We start from the raw sequence: 20057 nt of genomic DNA, 5'->3' as shown, positions 1-20057 counted from the left end.
GGCGTAGGTGTAAACGGATTGCGAACGTTGACGTCGACGCGTATAAATATCCAGGGAACAATCTAACACGACCCAAGGGGTATACAATAGTTTCTAGGTTGCGAGGCGCAGTTGCGCGATAATAGGTAGCCAAACTGGACAGATACAGCTCGCTGCCTCCCGCGCGTGGTGACGAATGGGCGGACGTCCGCGGCTTCTGGCCGCACCTAACATCCCTGTCGCTCGTCTACCTGCCATCGTTATTGCCGGAGACGGCACGTGACTAACACTTTTACTCTCGTCCCAACAATGCATAGCTTTCACTATTACATGATTGTATGATTGTGAATCTCAACGACTCAACTTCATTGACTTGGTAGACAACTAACTCGAAGTTTTGTGCATTATCGTTATTGTTGTTGGAAAATCGTTCCAGCCAGTCGTGCTGCACGAATCAAGGCTCATGGCACTACTATTTATAAAAGCTGGTTGCAAGGACAAGAGACTTATTGTTCTGTTTCTCAAGTCAACTGAAGAGACAGTGCTCAAGCTTACATGGCCGCTGATAATGCTCGTACCAACATAGCCAGAAGAAGTAATGTTCATTCATTGCTGCGACCAATGCAGACTAGTCGAGGTGGCCGGTTGTAAGAACAACATTCCAGTAGTCTGTTGCTGGTTCTTTGTTGATATTACAGTGCTCGAGTCAGCGGTAGAGAGACCGCAGCCCCAGAACTAGTAAGATTGGCAGTAGTTAGGAATGTGAAGACCGATATGGCGGGCAATAACATCGCCAAGACCAGCAGTCCTCGTATGATCTGTGAGAAAGACATTCTCGAGACTGTCACTGGTTTTGAACAAGTGTAAGAAATGTAAATATGGATACATCTCCAGTTCAGTCAAACATCCCTACCTGATACCAAGCTACGTAAAGCTTGAACACAGTTCCTACTGTTACTTACCGGAGCAGTTGACACCAAGTGTCCAGATTCAAGATGTAGTTGCACCGTTGCTCTCCAACGCAGACGTGCTCGCTATGTTCAGCAAACTTGAACAATTCTACGGAAAGGAAGTGCCAGCCCCATTATTGAAAGCTTGTCAATCGGATCTCCTTACTATGCAAGTACCGACTCTCTTCTTTTCATCAGAATAGGATTGCTTTTTTGCCGACCGGTTTATCTCGAAGGGTTTGGATGGCGTTCGACGATGCCGAAAGCATCGACCGAGAAGGCTGCGATGGCGTTACGAAGAGTGTGATCCGATGTAGGCCCCGTACGCATACTTGGAGCTGCTGGGACACCGTAAGACGCGCAATAGTAAAAGGCAAAGGCGAGCCGAATTGGGCGGCCTTGCTGAACCCTCTCTTGGAATCGAGCTTAGCTCTGCGAGCATCAGTTGGCGATATAGACCTGTGAATCAACATGGCGTGGCGGAAGGCGTCCAATACAATTCATGCGGCAACTTTCATAGTGCACACCAGAATACCGCTCGTGCATACCAAATGCAGGTGTACTTCATATAGGGAGGTGGTTGGCGACGCGTGTCAGATTGTCGTTTTATTGAGCATGCAGCGTCTTTCGCCGCTTTGCGCATTTCCCAACCTCGCCTGTTCGAGTGTGCCAAGAACGCCCGCCTGTGCGTCCTGCCGTTGCTGCCGTTGTCCTCCTCACCACTCCGTATATTATCACAGTCGCCTTACGCCTTGTGCCATGAGTTCTTACGACACAGCTAGTGCACAGCGGCACAATTACTTATTTCGTCAACATTCTTCCGTGGACAAGTCTCTTTCTAGCGATTGGTCTCGCTACTGCGCCTCGGGCTCATTCTACCGCTCATCACATCCTCCGGCCTACCATGCCAGTCAATAATCTAACTATGCTTTCGCATTACTAAACCCCACATTTGATGAAGACCTGCGGGAATGTTGCTCAGAGGGCAGTGCCACTTGCATAAGTGTCAACACCGCCGAGGTAAGCGAACCGGTTAATTCATGGCCTGAGAGAAGTACAGCAGTTTAGAAGGACTCCATTCATTGCTGTCTGTTGTTCACCCTGTTGGGAACAGGTCGTCCGTGGCATCCGCATGTCTCACGGTAAGGATACGCAATTCTCGTCTAGACAGACACACTTCCTTGGAAAGGCCTCCGAACTACATGCAGCACGCCTTGCAGACAATAGCAATTATTGGTAAATTCTCCGCTGCGCCGAGCTTCCATAATCTCAGGGTTCTTTTATGGCTCATCCAAGGCTCGTATCGCCCTGGTTGTTCCAGCGGCTTCTGTTGTGCAACTGCCTATCAATGATGGCGACGACTGTAAGACGTCGGCTGTTTCTGCCCCGTTAGGTTGTACTTAAGGTGCTCACGCAAGCCTTGTGCAGCTCTGCCATTATTTCAACCTCATGATGTCTCGATTTGTCAATACCCTGATCCACACCCTTCATTTGTACGCCATCTTAGCAGCTGCTGAGGAAAATCACACTCCAGAGCCTATCGAGCTAATCAGAGATGTTGCAATTATCGGCGGAGGCGCGTCGGGTACATATGCCGCTGTTCGACTTCGTGAGGACTTGAACACAAGCATGGTGCTCATCGAACCCAGACCAAACCTAGGAGGTCATACCAGTACCTACTATATTCCCGAAACCAACGCTTCGGTTAATTTCGGAGTCCAAAGTTACTTGCCATACGGGCCAGCTATCGATTTCTTTGCCCGCTTTGGAATCGCCACGGCGATTCCTACTAATCAGAGATTGACTGCCCTAAATGTTGACGTCGAGACTGGTGAGATATTGGAGGACTACAGCGCTCCGAGTACGAATGCGACCAACGAAGCATTCCAACGATGGCTTGCCATTACGTCAAAATATGAAGAAATCCTAGAGCCCGGTTACTGGGACTTTCCGTCTCCAGCGGACATTCCTGCGGATTTACTCACGCCTTTCGGTGAATTCGCGAAGCTCAATAGGTTAGAAGCTGCCGTCCCACGCATAGTGACAGTATCTGGGGTGGGGTATGGTGGTATCAGCGGTCTCTTGACTCTCAATGTCTTACAGGCTTTTGGAGCGTCGCTTACGAAAGGTCAGTCAACTTTGCAGGCTTAGCCATAACTTGATCTTGTCTTATGCTTCGTGGAATTCATTACTGTAGATGTACTAACTTGTTGAATTTAGACCTATTGAGGGGTACCCTTTTCAAACCGGTTGACAATAACAGTATTCTCTACGAACGCGCACTCCAGCTCCTCAAAACGGACGTACTGTTATCGAGCACTGTTCAGAACGCGAAGCGAACTGCGAACGGAGTGGAGCTGTCAGTCAAGCAAGGAGATACCAACTACGTCATCAAAGCACGTCGCGTTCTATACACTGCAGGGCCAAGCCTGGATAATCTGGCACCTTTCCATCTCGATGAAAAGGAAACTGCTACTTTCTCGAAATGGATCAAAGGAGCCGAATTCGTAGCAGTTTTGAAGGCGTCTTGCCTACCGGAGAATCACTCGATCACATATTTACCTTCAGCAGCAGTACCGGCTGATCAGCTTGCAATCAAGGACTGGCCATATAGTCTGCGTCTAGACTCAACAGGGCCTCCAGGCCAAGGTCTTTTCCGCGTGATCTTCGGCGCCAACTACACGGTTACTAAGGACGAATTCTCCAGCCTAGTCTTGAAAAGTGTGGGAGATATTCAGAATGCAGGAACTGTTGCATCAAACTGCGAAGCGGAATTCAAGGCCGTCTCAGATCATAGCCGGCCTTGGTGGCCGCAGTCAGCTGAGCAGTTACGAGCAGGTTTCGTACAAGATTTATATGCTTTGCAAGGGTATAAGGGCATGTGGTACACCGGATATGCTTGGGGGGCACAGTACAGCTCCACTGTTTGGGCTTTCACTGACACTGTCCTCGAGAAACTGTTAGGAGATCTGAAGAACGGGAGCTAATTCGTTCCATTAGCGCGTACGCAGCCCATTGCACATGGTCCCAATTTGATACCAAACTATATTTAACGCGCCACCAAGCTACACGATTCTCGTAGACACAATAAAACCATACACATGTGGTGTTGCTGTCACAATGGATCCTTTGTTAGAGCATACTTCAATCCCATAGTATACGAGAACGTCGTATAACGAAGATACCTTGCCCTAGTGATACTCATCGAGATAATCGGCAACAATGCGTGCAGTTATATGCGCTGAGTGCTAGACTTTTGGATATAATGAAAGCAGCAGCTATACTAGCTGAGGATGGCTTTAATGACGAAGACGAATATTTCTAAGGATTCAATCTTTCCTGCAAAGAACACTCATGTCCTCCCACCACGGCTAGAAAGCTTTGTCAACCCACATCCGCACATATTTTTTGGACCACTGTGAGAAGCTTAGCGTTCTCCGAGCCGCTGCCTCTATCGATAAACGTATAGTCTGGGTTGCAAGGTCGTTTTGTTGTTAGAGCTAAAGATTACATGTGCGCCAAGCCTGCTCAGACTTGTGTCCGGCCCCACCTAACCAGCCACCAGGGGGCCCTTTGGAACACCCACCCTTCTTCGTCTCCCTACAACATGCACTACGATTCTATCGCCACCGCCCCGAACAACAAGACATGCTCGCACCACATCTATTAGCGAATGGTGCTCTGGCTTGTCTCTGCAGGCTAATCATGCCAAGATCAATCAAGCTAGATGAAGCTGTATTGGCCGAGTATGGGGCGACAAGTGCGGGGATTGCAGCAGTTCTATAATTAGTGAGAGTACCTGCTATCGATACTGATCAGGCTCGGAGTATGAGGACCGGATGTTGAACATATTCTAGAGCTTCTGCATAGCCTGCCGATCGTTTACGTTGCTTCGTCGCACAACGCGCGAGTGCGAGTGCCGAGCTGATGTTCTGTGAACATGCTGCGCCGCTACCTTGCTTATCAGCAAGATCGTCTATCGTTTCCAAGACAATCAGAGCGGGATTCAAGGGTGTAACGTGTGGCAGATAATCTCTGAATTGCAATCGACGAATAGGAGCTAATATGATCTCACCACAAAGCTGCGTCAATGAGGCGCGGGACGGGTTCAACCCTAACGTGGGCATCGCGGCATAAGCTCACCATGTCTTGAGGGCTTTCTATCTGTGCTTATCACGCTTGTAAGGTGTGGCTGACAAGGGTGGGAATCCCTTATACATTCGTGGTTATCTAGGTCACTCAAACTTGAGCCTTCCATTTAGTTGTGAAACACTGACATTGGGGCTCATTGTCGGGAGCCATCTCCTCTAAAATCAGCCTCGCGATGGCGTACCAACAACTACCCAAGATGCAGCATGCCGTGGAAGTGACATCAGCCAACGAGGACTACACCCCCCCTTCGTCTACCCTGCAAAACTATGAAGAAATACACGACTTCGACTTTAGTCTTACCAGTCCTCGTTCAACCGTCAAGTCACCGTCCATAAAGAAGCACGCACCACAGTGGAGCTCGTCTACAAACAGTACAGCTGTGACTTCGGAAGTATGTAGCACAAAGTCTAATAGCCGGGCTGGTTTGTCCCGTGCACGATCTTGGGCTTTCGAGAGTAAGATATGTCCCTTGTACGAACTAAATGTGAGATATATACTGACTTCGCACACCTACCTTCAGTCATGGCCGTTGCAATTGGCCTCGGTGCCGTTGCCGCTATCATTGGTGTGGTATCCAAATACAATGGGCGTGCGTTGCCTGACTGGCCTCACGACATCACCTTGAACGCTCTTATCGCTCTGTTGGCCACCTTCGCAAACGCCGCAATGTCGGTCTGCCTTTCGAGTGGAATATCGCAGGCAAAATGGATCCGGTTCAAGCAGGCATCAACTCCGCTATCTGATATGGAAGCCTTCGATGATGCTAGTCGTGGTTCATGGGGTTCCATCAAACTACTGGGAACTGGGAGAGGAGGGTAGGTTTCTAATTTCGAGATGTGCTTGTGAAGTGACTAATGCACGTTCTACCAGACTTCTTGGATCATTCGGAGCTACTGTTGCCATTGTCGCCCTTGCTCTTGGGCCTTTCTCTCAGCAGATCGCAACCTACAAGATCCGAAGTGTGGAAAGTGACATAGGCGCCATTATTCCCAGAGCCCTTAACTTTACTCCCGCATTAGTGGGTAACACAAGCACGAGTGAGTAGTTTCATGCATACCATGATACTGTAGACTGACAAAGTTTCAGCTGGTTTCGTACCTATTCTTCCACTTAAAGCAGCAGTCTATAACGGCCTGTTCGCGGAGAACAACAGACCCGCGGCATCGCTACCATTTAAATGCCAAAGTGGTACCTGCGTCTGGGAGCCCTTCGAGACCCTAGCTGTTTGTCATGAATGTACCGACATCAGCTCTCTCATCACGCGATACTGCCCACCTGAATTGGGTGCATCGCCAAACATGACCTCATGCGGGTGGCAAGTTCCGCAAGGAGCACATCGTGAGTACCATTCATTCACCAACTGTAAACGGATAAGTACTGACTCGGTGTGCCCTTATCTAGTCAACACCAGTTCCGATGTATTTAGTATGACGTCCTTCATCCCATCTGCCTATGGAGACATGCCTCATTCTACACTGATCCGGCTCATCTTTATGGGTACAGAGCTTCAAGACACACCATATAAGCTGAACCCTTGGGCGTCGCAATGCAGCCTACAAGCATGCGCAAACACGCTATCCGCGTCAGTGACAAACGGTACACATCAGGAGAACATCACTCATTCAGTACTCAATCATACTGTCATTGACATAAGCTCACCTGATCCTGCTGCCGACCATAGCGTGTACATCACTGGAAAATCTGATGACACTGCGTACCTGCTTGGCATGGAAGCGCTCTTAAGCATACGCGGTTGGTTCAGCGCGATCTTCACAAACGGCTCTGCGACGCGCACAACTAGCGACTTTACACGCAGTGTTACAGATCCAGACCGGGCTGTTGTAGTCAACCTTACAGTCGGCATTTCATCAGGCGAAACCTTCTTTGACACGGACATTGTGACGGCATTCTACTGGAACTACTACGAGTATGCTGACGGGATCAACATGCTTATGAGCGATCTGGCTATATCGATGACCACCGCCTTCCGTGGTTTCAATGGCGCAGTGGAAACGTATGGCAAGTCAATAACGGTAGAATCATACGTCCACGTCCGATGGGGTTTCGCAGTACTACCGATCGCGGCCGTTTTGGCCACTTTGATCTTCCTGCTCACTGCGATGACGATGACACATACGTCGGGTACGCAAGTGTGGAAAAGCAGTGCGCTTGTGTCGCTCCTGCATGGGTTAGACCATCAAACGAAAGAGAGATTTGGTACCAATGACAGCTTGGTGGTTCAGAAGAAACAGGCGAAAGCGGTTAAGGTCAGATTGTATACCGATGACCGGGACAATACTATGCTGGGAGCAGAGAAGGCTGCATGCTAGTTATGAGGGAAGTTTAATTCATGCTTCGATGGCTGAAATGGAATTCAGAGCACTGCAATTCCTATACCCTGCTTCCATGATCAATATCCTTGCTCTTCCTTCCATCACTACTGATCTCACTCTCCGTATCGCTGAGCAATCCATTCCACGCATCATCATCAACACTATCCACGTCGTCTTCCCGCCCGGCATCCTTGTCTACCTTAACATTCACGAAAAGTATCCACAGTCCAATGTCATAGGTGATTCTGCAGATACCAGTAGCCAGAAAGGCCACCCAGAAATTGTCGCTGCCAGAGAGGAATCCTGTGATCGATGGCCCGACGCTCATGGCTAAAGTCCGCAGCATGCTTGTGATGCCCATAACTCCTGTGCGCTCCTCAGGCTTCACGACTGCGGCGATAAAGGCCGTACGTGGAGCTTGATCCATGCTATTGAGGGTAGCTCGGAAAAGTAGCAGACCGACTGTCCACCCGACGCTTGAAGGCAGTGGGATGAAGGCGCTAGCTATTGAGGATGGGAGATGCGTGAAGACCATGGTGTTGATCAAGCCGATACGTTTGGCTAGTGGTCCGGCGAAGATCGCTCCAACAGCGCAGAGGAACTGTGACGCTGAAGTAATATCTCCAAGTGTGGACTTGGACACGTGGAACTTTTGGTCGACGTAGTAGTTCATCAGCGAGTAAGGCGTCATGCCGTCTGCTAAGCTGTCTACGGCCAAGAGGATCCAAAGCTTGTACATGACGGATCGTGTATTCTTCGAGATTTGACTGAAGTAGCTTTGCTGCTTCTGCGGTGGCGGGCTCCTGATATTTGCTGGTCTTCCTACATTCTCGCAGTCTTGATCGAATCCGTCCGTGGTGCTTGGTGTCATAGCTTCCAAAAGTACTTCTTCCTCTTCCCCATCGCCACCACCACGCCCTCGTTCTTTCATCTCTGCATGTTTTTCGCCAGCAGCTTCACATCTGCTACTCAGACCTAGGCATAGAATACTTCCAAGCACCCCAAAGGCTGCATAGCCCCAAAACAAAGCATGGTATGCCTTGGTCACATTACCGCTGCTCTTCTCAAGAGCATGCACCGTTCTTCCTGCGACTTCCGCGCCAATGGCTCCAGCCATGGTTGTCGCTGTGACATACCACGAGAGAACGTCGCTTCTTGTTGTCTCATCTGTCAGCCCACTCAACATGCTCTCTTCGACAGCCCTAAATGGGCCACAGTCCGCACCAGTAACAGAAATGATGCCGAACACTGCCGCAACCAGAAGAATGAAGAAATTTTCTGATAGAGCAAATGCAACGCCTGAACAAGCCATCATAACACTACCCATGAACAGAATCCTTCTCCTTCCGAGTTTATCCGCTACGAGAGTGAGCAATAATGATAACAAGACATCTCCCAACAATGTCAATGTCATGAAGACCCCGATCCTTGAATCCGGAAATTTGAGCGAGGAGAAGAAGAGGGCAAGAATCAGCGAGGGAATTCCAGCCGTGAACATCCTCAATGATCGCAGTGTTATGATAATGTATGCATCTCGACCTGTTGCATTGAGCGATGTAAATCCGAGAAAACCGGCGATTTGCGAGAAGGCTGTGGGAGCCATAGTGGCAATGTCTGTGCCGCGTCTCGAGTTTGTAGTCAGAGGGTTGAAACGATGTTTGACAACAAAACCCAGATGCAGTATCAATTTTTCACAGAGATCGGATAAAGAAAGGTTGAAGAAGAACCGGAAAAGATCTCATCCTATGAGAGACTGGTGACCACCCGCGGTGCTAGTGTAAGCGTTAAACCCGAGACGGGTTTAAGCTAAGAGGCTGCGTCTTGCCTGACTCACGCTTGCACACGCGCGACGCTATCGAGGTACGTTCTAGATCATATCTGGTCAATTTCTCAACGGCATCGCTGCCTACATTTGCTGTTGTCGTGCTGGTTCGGCGATGCTGCGCGGCCGAGTGTTGCCCCGCGGTGAATGTGGAGCTAGGTCACGTCATCGCTCGACGTTCGATAGCGTGTCGCGTGCCTCGAACACCTTCATCACCTACGCGACACGTTGGATCAACGGAGCTGAAATGGAGACCGTTACACTAACAAGACTTCCTTCAGAGTCTTTAGGTACAGTGAAGTACTCAAATACCTTTCCTGTATCACCACAATGGACAATCACTCCTTACGCGATGAGAATATGCTCACCGTCACCTGGTGAATGCAGCAGCAAATAGAATTGCTTCCTGTGTAAGGAGGCTTTGTAACTCGACTGCATGCTTCCGAAGCATACTTAGACATGACTTCTGTACTTCTTTCTCAGTACTCACAACTACACTAACCTCTCGGTTTTTCGTACATACCACAGCTCACCAACTCGAACTTCAGCAATTAGCAACAACACGCTCAGTAGAACTGCTGCAAGCGAGACCTATTCATTGCGATTTCCAATGAGAATAACTCCTTCCAAAAGGCATTCGATGAATTCTTACCACTGGAGCTTAAGCAGATGGTCTTCAAGTGGGCAGCAACCGACAACAATAGCGAGACCCAGATCAGTCTATTTCATGACAACGAAGATCGACTCAATGCACCAGCTGTCGACCTCCTGGCCAAGTTAAAGCAGCAGTACTCAGGGAAAGTGTATACTCGGGCCTTGCAGTATCTTATAGGGCCATTGTTTCGGTGGGTCTTCCAGCGATACGCAACCACATCGGTACCTTCTCGCTGCGTTCGACGTTCGATCCCTATGGGAGTCCGAGAGCGGATTGAGCATGCCTATCAACCGCGAGTCACCGTCAACGGGCTCATCGACTCAACAACTCTGTCCACATTCTTTCAATCTCTCCGGACAATGTTACGCCGTTCCGATTACTGCATACAACTCCTACGATCCGATTCTGGGAACCACGGCCATGATATTCATCTTATTAGGAATATCAAGCAGGACATCTTCGGGCGCATTTTATTATCAACTTCTACACTACCTTGGCTCAAGAAACTCGACCTCAGCCTCGATATCATAGATTGCTTGGACGGGAAACCAAAATAATCAGAGAGCGTTCTCCGGAGGCATTATCAGGGTTCGTGAGGAATCCTTGCCTGTAGTCCACTTCCAGCTGGATTGGGAGTACTTGTAAACTTGAAGGGGATTACCAGCCTGGATATTTGTGTCCTTTGGGATGATTCCTTCAAGAAAGAACAGAACCTCAAAAGTAAGAGCACTGAAAAGAAGTTGCGTGAATCGTTCATCAAAGCGTTGCATCGAAGTGTTCTTGCGAGAAGCGTGGTCAGTTACCCGGATTATCAGCCCGTCTCACCGGTCATCTCGTAAGAGTGGCTTCCACTCAAGTCACCCAGCAATCGGAACCCTGTAGAAATCTTCCGAATGCATTGATGCGTTTGTTTCGGCCTGGGAAGTTGATGTTCTTTCATTGGCGCCTGGCGTTGGATAATGCCAAATGGACGGTTCGGAATAGTGCGAGTTTCCGGATATAGCCATACTATAGTGAAAAGATAGTATACAAGGTTAGTCTGTATGTGTTAGGACGTACATTGTAATGATATACAATCAAATCAAAGTCTTACATCATAGGAATTGTTGACTTATATTCTCGCTTCGCTGGTTCCCCTGTGACTGTTGATCTGGTCGTGCGACCTAGCTAACAACTGTGCAACGCACTCGGGGTAGGTCAACACAAAGTGCAGAGAACAAAAGCAAGAAAAGAAGCAAGTTTTGTAATAAATCGTCTATCTAACGAAAAGATGTGGAGAAAGAAAAAGTACAATGCAGATAGTTCGTTTCAAGGACACTCAAAGTGCAACAGTGCCTATGCATTAAACCATCGATGAAGCGAAATGTCTTCGGGATAAAAACATAAGCCGGTTTGAACACCATATCCTTATACGCTACTAGGTACTGCATCGTCGCTCGCAGGAAACGTGGTATGAGCGCAGTCATGGCCCGCACAGCTAGGTCACTTCTTTATACTCGGTAATTTCTTTACAGCATAATCATAATACCACCAAATATCGTAGCGACAGCAAAATAAAAGCCAATACCAAAATCGCCGTAAGAGCAGACGGTCTGAACACGGAAGTTGGCAATACCAAAGCTTTCTCTGTCACCAGAGCCCCCAGCACTACTGGAACCAGTAGCACGGGCCGCAGTCGCAGTAGCAGCCCAAGCGTTGCTCGACGCAGCTTCATCGATCTTAGCCTTGCAAGATGACGCAGGGCTCGGTGAGGAACGAATCGCTGCCTTGCCATTGTGGTCGCAGGCGGTCGAGGCAGAGTTCTGGTCCAGATAGTACGCATCCATGACGTGAGCGAGCTTGTGCGTATCGTTACACATGGAGTAGGCGCCGTACACACCGGTGGTAGTGTTGGTGTTGATGCCTGCGCAGACCGATGGCTTTTCAGAGCAGATGAAGCCGAAGATCTCACCGTAATCGGAAGTGTTCAGGCTACGGGAGGGCGCGCACGAGACGGATGCATACATGCACTCACAGAGGTCACGGTCGGGTGTTGGTGGTAGGGCTTTGCTGTTGACTCCCCAGCTTGAGGAGAGTTCCGGGCAGCTAGCGGGTGAGTTGGTAGGATTGTAGTTATGGGCTGAAGTAGAAGAGGGCGTGGCTTTGACTACTTGGGACGACAGAACGTCGTAGTTCTTCATGGTCTCAGCATTGCCATTATTTACTTCGACGAGACCGTAGTCATTCTCCTCTTGGTAGTACATGTAAACGATACCGCCGGAGAAGACCTTACTCATATCGTCGGAGTAGAGCGCAGTGGTGTCTTGGAAGAGGCGGCCTTCAGCACCATCGGGAACATTGCATCCGTATTCAGCCAGGAAGACTGGAACCGAATAGTTGGAGAAGAACTCGACTTGTTTATCATAGCCGGAGCCAGACATTGTGTTCTCGCCACACCACGAGTACAAGTTGTAGCCCCAGAAGTCAAGGGTCTCCTCTTTATTTCCACAGTTGAAGTAATAGGCTGCCTGAGCGCGGATCTCAGAGTTATCGTTGGCGGCGTACCTTACGCCGAGCCAGCGCTGATCTTTTCCAAGGTTCTTAATGTATTGTTTGGAGTCGCGGATGGCGGCCTTGACAAAGGCGGAGGCATCTTTGTTGGATGCGTTGTTGGTGACCTCATTGCCAGCAAAAAAGCCAATGGTGTTGTCGTACTTTGCGACACTGTCGATGACAGCTTTGTAACGGTCGAAGAGCTCGACGGTCCACTGAGGGTCGACTCGGTTTATGGACTGAGAAGGTTCGCTAAGATCGGCAACGATGTAGATACCAGCGTCTGATAGCATGCGCATACAAGCACTGTAATCTTTGTCTGGGTTGATCTGATAAACCCGGATGGTATTGGTGCCTGCCTTGGCCATGATGGGAATGTCACGCTTACAGGCGGCCTCGTCTGACAGTGAATCACTGTACGTGCCATCACCGCTCTCGCCGCCGAGGCCGTAGGGATCCTTCTGGTAGGCTATACCTTTCATGAAGAACTGGGTACCATTCTTGTAGAAAAATTTCGAGCCCTTACCACGTTAGCATCTTGTCAAACACATGGGCAATCTAGGGACACTGCACCTTAGTAATAATAGGGTCGAGCGCCGCGACTCGGTTGGCGAGCAGCAAAGCAGAGGCGACTGTTGCGAACTGAACCATGTTGGAGATTGTCACCACACGATGAAGTGTCAACGTTTCTTAATGGTGTTCCTAGGGTCGAGCCTTGGAAATGTGGCCGTGGGTGTCGAAGAGACTGCCAATCAGAACGTGGTTTCGCGATCTGCCAAAAGATTTAAACAGTTGAACCGAGTCAAATGATTGCTATCGGTGAGAGAGAAGGGTTTCTAAGGAGAGTTAGAAGTTTGAACGAATGTGAGCAAACCTAGGAACTTTCAAGGACAAGAAACGAAAGGCTATGCTCATGCGGTGTTTGTTTGTTCCTAGGAGCTCAAGATCAAAAGATTGAGATTTATGCCAATCAGGGAGAGACCTCAGATAGGCATAATCTAGTGAATTAATGGTCGGTGGATGGCGGTTTGCCAACTAAACTTAGTCAGGGACCTCTTGGCATCTCTTTGGGGTAAAGCACAGTGAGGCTGTGTATCTAGGAGACCACGGTTTGAGTTCCTTGAGCTTCTGCAATAGAATATCATAATCTTATGAGCCGTTTGTTCACATGTGTTCATTAACCTCGAGTGTTTCATTGGATAGAGGAGCTCTGTATGGGGTTGCTTCAACAACTCAGAAAGGCATTGTAACAGTGGAGATAGTGTTGCACTACACATCTGAAGATGAGCCATTCAAGCTGACAAAGAATCGCAGGTCTACTAGTTTCAGATGGTTCGAGCTAAAGAAGAAATTTGAAGTTTCGAAGTGGATCTATCGGCAGGTTCACAGTGTAGCCAGTAACCGAGCATTGCGCGCCCAGTGACGTCGATGTGTAGGCCATTATACTTAATTCAGGGTTCATACTATTTTTTTGTAGCCTCGGGATCATTGCTGATATATGTGTAGTTTACGCGGCACAGCTCCTGCAGGAGACGGGCGACAGTCTGTGAGCCCAACGGTAAGTTGATGCTTTACACCCGTCATGTGGTTAGTCAAGCACAAATTCGCGTGTACGCGCAGACATACCAGTGATACCAGCATCTCCAATACTTCATACGCCTGAACAGATGTTGCATAAGCTTACAGTATTAGTGGGATTTACTAGCAGTGCAGGTCAAGTACTGACTTCTACGACCTGCCGTATTAATGGCTTAAAGCTAAGTGAAAGACTCGTTGAAGCTGCTCTGAAAAGGTTGATATAGGAGAAGCCTTCAACTACAACTGGCAGAGAGGCATAAGTGACCATATGGTCCGAGGCCGGCTCGGTAGAGGCTCTGTAAAAGATCAACTGACATCGGCTAGGGGTTCGACAGTAGGTCCATTTCGGCTTTCCACTTCGGCTCTCCGATGCATGTGGAAGAGAGGCTGGCAATGCCGACTTGACAATCGTAGCGAAGATCGCTATTGAGGGATTTCATTGTACGGAGAGTGTCCAGTTCCTCACGGGTCTGTTGTATATAGTGAGGTCGATAAGGCTACAGGGGCCTGCCAGGTTCGAACGGTTGGTATTAGAATAGGGCTGTTGAACCTTGACCATTGATGTCATATCAGCCACTCAAGACGAAGAGGGACGAGGAAGTGAGTTCTGTAGTGGCCAACACTTCGAGATATCAGAACCTTTTTTGTGAGACAGATCGCGCCTTATGCTCGATCGTTGTCACACAGTGCAATGCGGCACTAGTACGATGCCGACAGCATTGTGTTTTCTACTTCGGCATCTCCGTCTGGTTTGAGCACACAGAGCACGGTATGGAAGTCGATCAAGATTCCGTTGCTGTCGCAGTGTGGTCTCTCGACTCCGACGCGGTGCGAGTACTTTCTGGTTGTACAATAAATCGTTGAGATAAGCCGAGTTCGATGCACTACACATCCCCTTCTTCAATCCAACAGCGACTGGCTTGCTGAAACCAACGAAGAGAGTCCCAAAAATACCTAGAAGGCCTAGAAGGCCAAACAAAGCAGTACAGAATATAATTTTAAACTAGCAAGATTGCGACCTTAGATGGATTTTCACTGGTAGCAAAATGCCCTTGCACTGTGATGCCAAAGGAAAGTAGAGGACGAGAATGAGGGGGCTTATATAAATGAAGGGACCGCACGCGCTAGGCTGTCGCGGGTTCGGACGAGACGATGGGACTGCAGGCAGCAGTCTGCCACGGGTTTAGATGATTGAATATGAAGAGGTTGAGTGTGGTGTGGATGGAAGGCATCTACCTGGTTATCAATGTGTCAGCGGAGACCACGTGATTCATGGCAAGCGGCCAATCCTTGATCGCCCCTAATAATCCAGGGCGGAACGGCAGGGGCCCGACCCTCGGCATCTCATCTACCTACACTCTCCGTCTACGGCACACCCTCAAACATAGAAAAAAGAAGATTCCACGCCGTCGCCACCCCTGCATCGCGAGTACCTTTTGGTGGCGCGGTGAAAGTACACTCGCCGCCGGCAAGAGCGGTCCCAGAGAAATGTCAACAGTCGCACAGTCTTGGCCTGCATGGCAAGGGCCAAGTTGGAGTAACTCTGCAGTAGGCATGGGAGTGGAACAGAGAGCTGGACCAGTCGTTCCTCGCGCATGCTTCGTCCCGCGGCATCCATGTCAGAGGACTCGGGCTCGGATAATCGGCGGACGACGGACCTATTGGTCTTTCATGCGCTGGGTTACAACTCATCCGCCGTCGCAGGTGTGATTGCACCCAGGCTTCCCTTGACAGCGAAGAAACAGACGATTTTGGTGTCTTCCGTCTGCAAGGCTTGACAAGTGCAGTGAGGCTTATGCTTAGTCGATATGCTAGCTGGCGGGTGGGAGATTCAATAGGGTGGCCGAGGTCAGTCTGGTGAAAGAGCAAAAACTGGGGATCGTCGGTGTGAGCCTTTGCATAGCGGCCTTCAGGGTCTGGTCCCTGTTGCTACATGTGTGGCCATTTGCGAGGATCCAGAATAGTAGTGAGCCATAATCGTGCATATGCTGGCGGTGAGGGAAGACAGCCCTGAGCGCGAGAGATTCAATGTCTTATATCCGCCTGCTTTCCTTCCATCCCGTCTTGTTCGTCTTCCTCCGCCCTTCGCCTTCTTCGACTCTCCGACTTACCCAGCTTGTGTTGTGTGTCAGCGGCTAGCTGCTCCGTTTTCCCACATCCTCGCCGTGCCACATTCTCGTCGCAAAACGCCGTCCACCCTACCCGACCAATCTCCTAGCAAAAGCCGGGGTCTCCCCTCTGGCCCGCAAGATCTGCAGAATAGCGCAGCAGAGAATAGGATCCAGCATTTTCTCCTTGCAAATCAGCGATTTTACAAATACCATCCACGGGACTGATTTTGGAATTCCCACGCGCAAGACAGCAGAGTCACCTGTCAGGTACCCGGTGTGCACCACTCCGAAGAGCGTCTGATAACTAGTGGGAGAGCTAGGCGGCGTCAGAACGTGGGAACCTTGGAAACAGCGGTCACGCCCGAGGTCAGCACACACACCTGGCCGGCTCCTTAGTAAGGAGTAAGTTAGAGAGAAGGTGCCGGGTGAGGCGGTCACATTCTGCGACAACCCACTTTCCGCTGTTCTTTCACGCTTGACTCTCAAACGCGCAATCTGCGAACGATCGCGACAACACATCTACCCACGCTTTCTCCCTAGCACAGCGGCATACTCCCCTACCAACAAACTTCGGCTCTACCGTACCAAAACTCAAAGAGCGCCAAACCACACAACAGCAACCATGCACCGCAAAAACCCCATCAGCGTGCTTGTCTACAACACGCTCTTCCCAACGCCGTCCCCCACGGACCCACCCTCCTTCAGCGCCCATCTCTCCAAGAACCTCGTCGGTGAAGTTCGCATCGAAACGGCAAACTTCTATGGCTCGCTCGACACAATCGAAGCGCGGTACCCTGGCCTAAACTACGCTTTCCAACCACATCGGAAACGTCTTGGACGCTTCCCACACCACAAGCGACTCTTCGATGCATTCGATCGGCTTGGGCTGACCGAGGCGGAGATACAAGGTTTCTGCAGGTGGGAAGGCACACTGTGGGCACGGGAGCGATACGAGCGGGACGAGGGTGTAAGAGTAGTAGACACCACAGGCGTGGACATTGGGGCATGGGTCGACACACGCCGAGCCTACTCCTCACGAAACAACGGAGCAGGGATCAACGTGAAAACAGACATTGAAGTAGAAATTGAAGAGCTAGAACACAACCACCACCGCCACCACGCGTCTACACGGCCACCGATGCAACAAAACAACGGAGGCGACACGGAAATGCCAGACTCTTCTTCCTCGGCCGAAGAAGACGAAGACGAAGAATCAGACTCAGATTCTACCTCCAACGAACTCTCCTCGTCGGTAGGCTTCTCCCTGAACGCGCGTCTCCTCCATGCCGCCGCTCTTCGTGAATCTTCCGGTGCAATGAACATACCAATGGATCCGGAATGGGAACAATACCTCAAAGAAGCGTCGGAGCGGGGCGAACTCAACATCGACGCTACACGGGAAGCTCTCCGTACCATGGCTGGCCAAATGGCGCAATTGCACCAGTCGACCGTTGAGGCCGAGGGAAGCGAGGCTGTGCCTCAGACCTTCCAGCCACCCGCTGCTCCGGCTTAGGAGCTGGAGTTGGGACACAGCTGGATGATGGATGTGGAGGTGTTCGAAGCAGTTATTATTATGTCTCCGAACACTCTTTAACCGAGAGGATGATAACGATGATCATGGTGGCTCATCTATCAGGATGATTGTTGATGGTTTTCTTTGTTCGCTTTTCTCTTTCTCCTGCACTGCATGGCGTTTTCTCCTCCGCAAGACAAGGCGTTTGAAGGAGGGTTATGCGGGTTATGCATGGGCATTTCGCGAGATACCCCAGATTTTCTGCTGGGCTTTTTTTTGTTCTTGTCGGAGTAATGATTCTTTCACCACTTACATAGATCTGCGAGCTTTGGATGAGCAACAGGGGGATGGGGTTTGGCATGCACGGCACATAGTCATAATCCACCATGTTCAGATGTTCAAATCGGGTTCTTGTGGTATCTTTGTTATCATTATGATGTTCGATGACTCTCAACCTAAGGAGCGATTATTGTATGGATCGCTGCGGTGGAGCCCAAGTGCGTACTGATGCTCGTGGCTGTTCTACTAAGAACGTTTTCCATCTTAGCCCCGTATGAGCTAACTGGGTACCAGCACTATGTTGTGCATGAAGTCACTCAGTCCTCCACAGGCGTCATTTGTTAGCGGTAAGCTGGCTTCCTATACCGCTTAGTCTTTGGAGCGGCTTAAGCTGTGGTTACGAGGGATGTGATGTGTCTGCAACATATGATGTAGTAGGCTGAGTTACTACATCCATCGGCGTCTTATCGTCTTCCTGCGTTGCCAAAGCTGAATCCTCCAGGTCCTCTCTTAGTGCCCCTGGTAGTTCTGCTGTTGCCACTGTCTTCGTCAATCTCCATGGCATTGTCACCACCCATGCCCATTAAATTCCGCTTGCCATTATTCTTCTCGTCACCGACTTGCATGACTGCCTCGAAGGCTCGCTCCTTTTTCCGACGCATCTTCTCTCGGTCCAACGCCTCTTTCTTGACCTTGGCAACTTGCGCCTCCAGATCTGCTAGAGCTGAATCGCATCGTTGTGACCATGACTGCAGAGTATTTTGGAGGGCGGGCAGAGATCCCGGTGCGAGGTCGCGGAGTGGTGAGATGGATGTGACAGAAACAAGTGAGTGTGCTGGATCAAGTGTGGCGGTAATGAGGCCGGAGTAGATAGCAGTAGTGATGAGCTCCTCGAGGGCGCGAGTGGTGGGCAATTCGAGAGCCGTCATGAGGTGTTTGTAGGTGAGGGTGGCGTGTGAGTGTGAGAGCGGCAGCAACGAGAGTAGCAAGAGCTTCTGATGTTGCTGTGCTGAGAGCTTGGGGAGATCTGGTTGAGCTTCAAATTGTCAGCAAGACGATTAGATGTTTAGACAATTGCCAACATACCCTTGTAGTCCTCCCAAGTTCCCCATGCGAAGATCTCGAGCAAGGTAAGATGCGGGCCATATTCTGCTGAGTTCCGTAGATTCTGAATGTTCGGTGTTTGCAGTAATTCGGCGAATACATATGTGTTTGGCGCACTGGTGGCTTGCACGATCAAGTCCGATGCTGCTCGTGGAGAAGTTGCGGACTTGCTGAGGGCGAGGAAGGGCTCGAGGGCGTTGAGGGCCTTGGTTTGCTCCATGTTGTATTAGTGTAGAGGTAACAGCTTCCGGAGCGGTAGAAGTTACAGAGTGGATGGGTTTGTCAGTTGATAGCGGAGGACAAGCAGGCAGCTACGCATGTGAGGTACGTCTTGGCAATCGCGGTCGGTCGCGACTGCCCCGCGCGACTGTCAACCCCACCCGCCTCTACGCTCGGACTCACTTCCATTCATCTCGTTCGATTCTTTAGGGCGACAACAACAACGTTAATTTGGTGCATTTTTCCTTTTTGCAATGTGCATCCAAGCTCAGAGGGAATGTGTCAGAAACTCCCTCGCGGTCAGCGACACAGACCTTTTGTTCGTATCCGACACCATTTGCTCCGTAATCACGAGTTGATTTGCGCACCACCACAAGTATCAATCATAGCGCGCACTTGCAGTTCGTAAGACGAAGTACACCAAGTCCGGCCCACGTTGTGTTCAGTGACAGGCTGACTGTGCACCGTCAAACTATAGACAAATCGCAATGGAATCTCGTTTCGTTCGGCTAAATCGGTCCAGAACCTGAGGCTGCGCATGTCTCATCTGAGCATCAAGCAAGGGTTTTACGTTCCTTCCTGTTTCATGTGCCAAGAAGGAAACACTATCTTGTAATGGCTGTGCCGCATCAAAGACAGCACCATATCCTAGTTATCACAATTGTTCTTAATTTTCTTCTGTCAGCCTGCGGACTTTGACTGTGCCCTGCATCTCACAGCGCTTATACGCTGACAGCTTGACGTTCAGCTCGTGGCGGCGCTCTAGCAAAACGGCCTATCATCGTCCTTCGGAGCCGCTCTAGCCTCCTTTCGACCAGCCGCCGCGGTGG

The 20057-nt window shown here is 50.0% G+C and overlaps 6 protein-coding genes across 6 annotated transcripts; 3 read left to right on the top strand and 3 right to left on the bottom strand.

Moving 5' to 3' along the window:
* Nucleotides 1-2381: 2381 nt before the first annotated feature.
* Nucleotides 2382-3916, top strand: ALTATR162_LOCUS7350 (uncharacterized protein; the record flags this gene model as incomplete). The annotated part of the gene is made up of 2 exons (XM_043314978.1): nucleotides 2382-3057; nucleotides 3150-3916. The coding sequence occupies 2 exons, from the start codon at nucleotides 2382-2384 to the stop codon at nucleotides 3914-3916; spliced, it is 1443 nt and encodes a 480-aa protein (XP_043170913.1).
* A 1337-nt stretch (nucleotides 3917-5253) lies between these two features.
* On the top strand, nucleotides 5254-7411 carry ALTATR162_LOCUS7349 (uncharacterized protein; the record flags this gene model as incomplete). The annotated part of the gene is made up of 4 exons (XM_043314977.1): nucleotides 5254-5536; nucleotides 5602-5896; nucleotides 5952-6118; nucleotides 6168-7411. 4 exons carry the CDS (start codon nucleotides 5254-5256, stop codon nucleotides 7409-7411), a joined length of 1989 nt encoding a protein of 662 aa, XP_043170912.1.
* Nucleotides 7412-7472: 61 nt separating this feature from the next.
* ALTATR162_LOCUS7348 (uncharacterized protein) lies at nucleotides 7473-9017 on the bottom strand (the record flags this gene model as incomplete). The annotated part of the gene is made up of 1 exon (XM_043314976.1): nucleotides 7473-9017. One exon carries the CDS (start codon nucleotides 9015-9017, stop codon nucleotides 7473-7475), a length of 1545 nt encoding a protein of 514 aa, XP_043170911.1.
* A 2382-nt stretch (nucleotides 9018-11399) lies between these two features.
* On the bottom strand, nucleotides 11400-13074 carry ALTATR162_LOCUS7347 (uncharacterized protein; the record flags this gene model as incomplete). The annotated part of the gene is made up of 2 exons (XM_043314975.1): nucleotides 11400-12944; nucleotides 12997-13074. 2 exons carry the CDS (start codon nucleotides 13072-13074, stop codon nucleotides 11400-11402), a joined length of 1623 nt encoding a protein of 540 aa, XP_043170910.1.
* Nucleotides 13075-16734: 3660 nt separating this feature from the next.
* On the top strand, nucleotides 16735-17625 carry ALTATR162_LOCUS7346 (uncharacterized protein; the record flags this gene model as incomplete). The annotated part of the gene is made up of 1 exon (XM_043314974.1): nucleotides 16735-17625. The coding sequence occupies one exon, from the start codon at nucleotides 16735-16737 to the stop codon at nucleotides 17623-17625; it is 891 nt and encodes a 296-aa protein (XP_043170909.1).
* Nucleotides 17626-18368: 743 nt separating this feature from the next.
* Nucleotides 18369-19228, bottom strand: ALTATR162_LOCUS7345 (uncharacterized protein; the record flags this gene model as incomplete). Its single annotated transcript, XM_043314973.1, has 2 exons — nucleotides 18369-18940; nucleotides 18991-19228. 2 exons carry the CDS (start codon nucleotides 19226-19228, stop codon nucleotides 18369-18371), a joined length of 810 nt encoding a protein of 269 aa, XP_043170908.1.
* Between the last annotated feature and the right edge of the window lie 829 nt (nucleotides 19229-20057).

The sequence above is a fragment of the Alternaria atra genome, assembly GCF_907166805.1.
Source record: "Alternaria atra isolate CS162 genome assembly, contig: 28, whole genome shotgun sequence".
NCBI classification, from domain to species: domain Eukaryota; kingdom Fungi; phylum Ascomycota; class Dothideomycetes; order Pleosporales; family Pleosporaceae; genus Alternaria; species Alternaria atra.
This window is presented reverse-complemented; position numbering and strand designations above follow the sequence as displayed.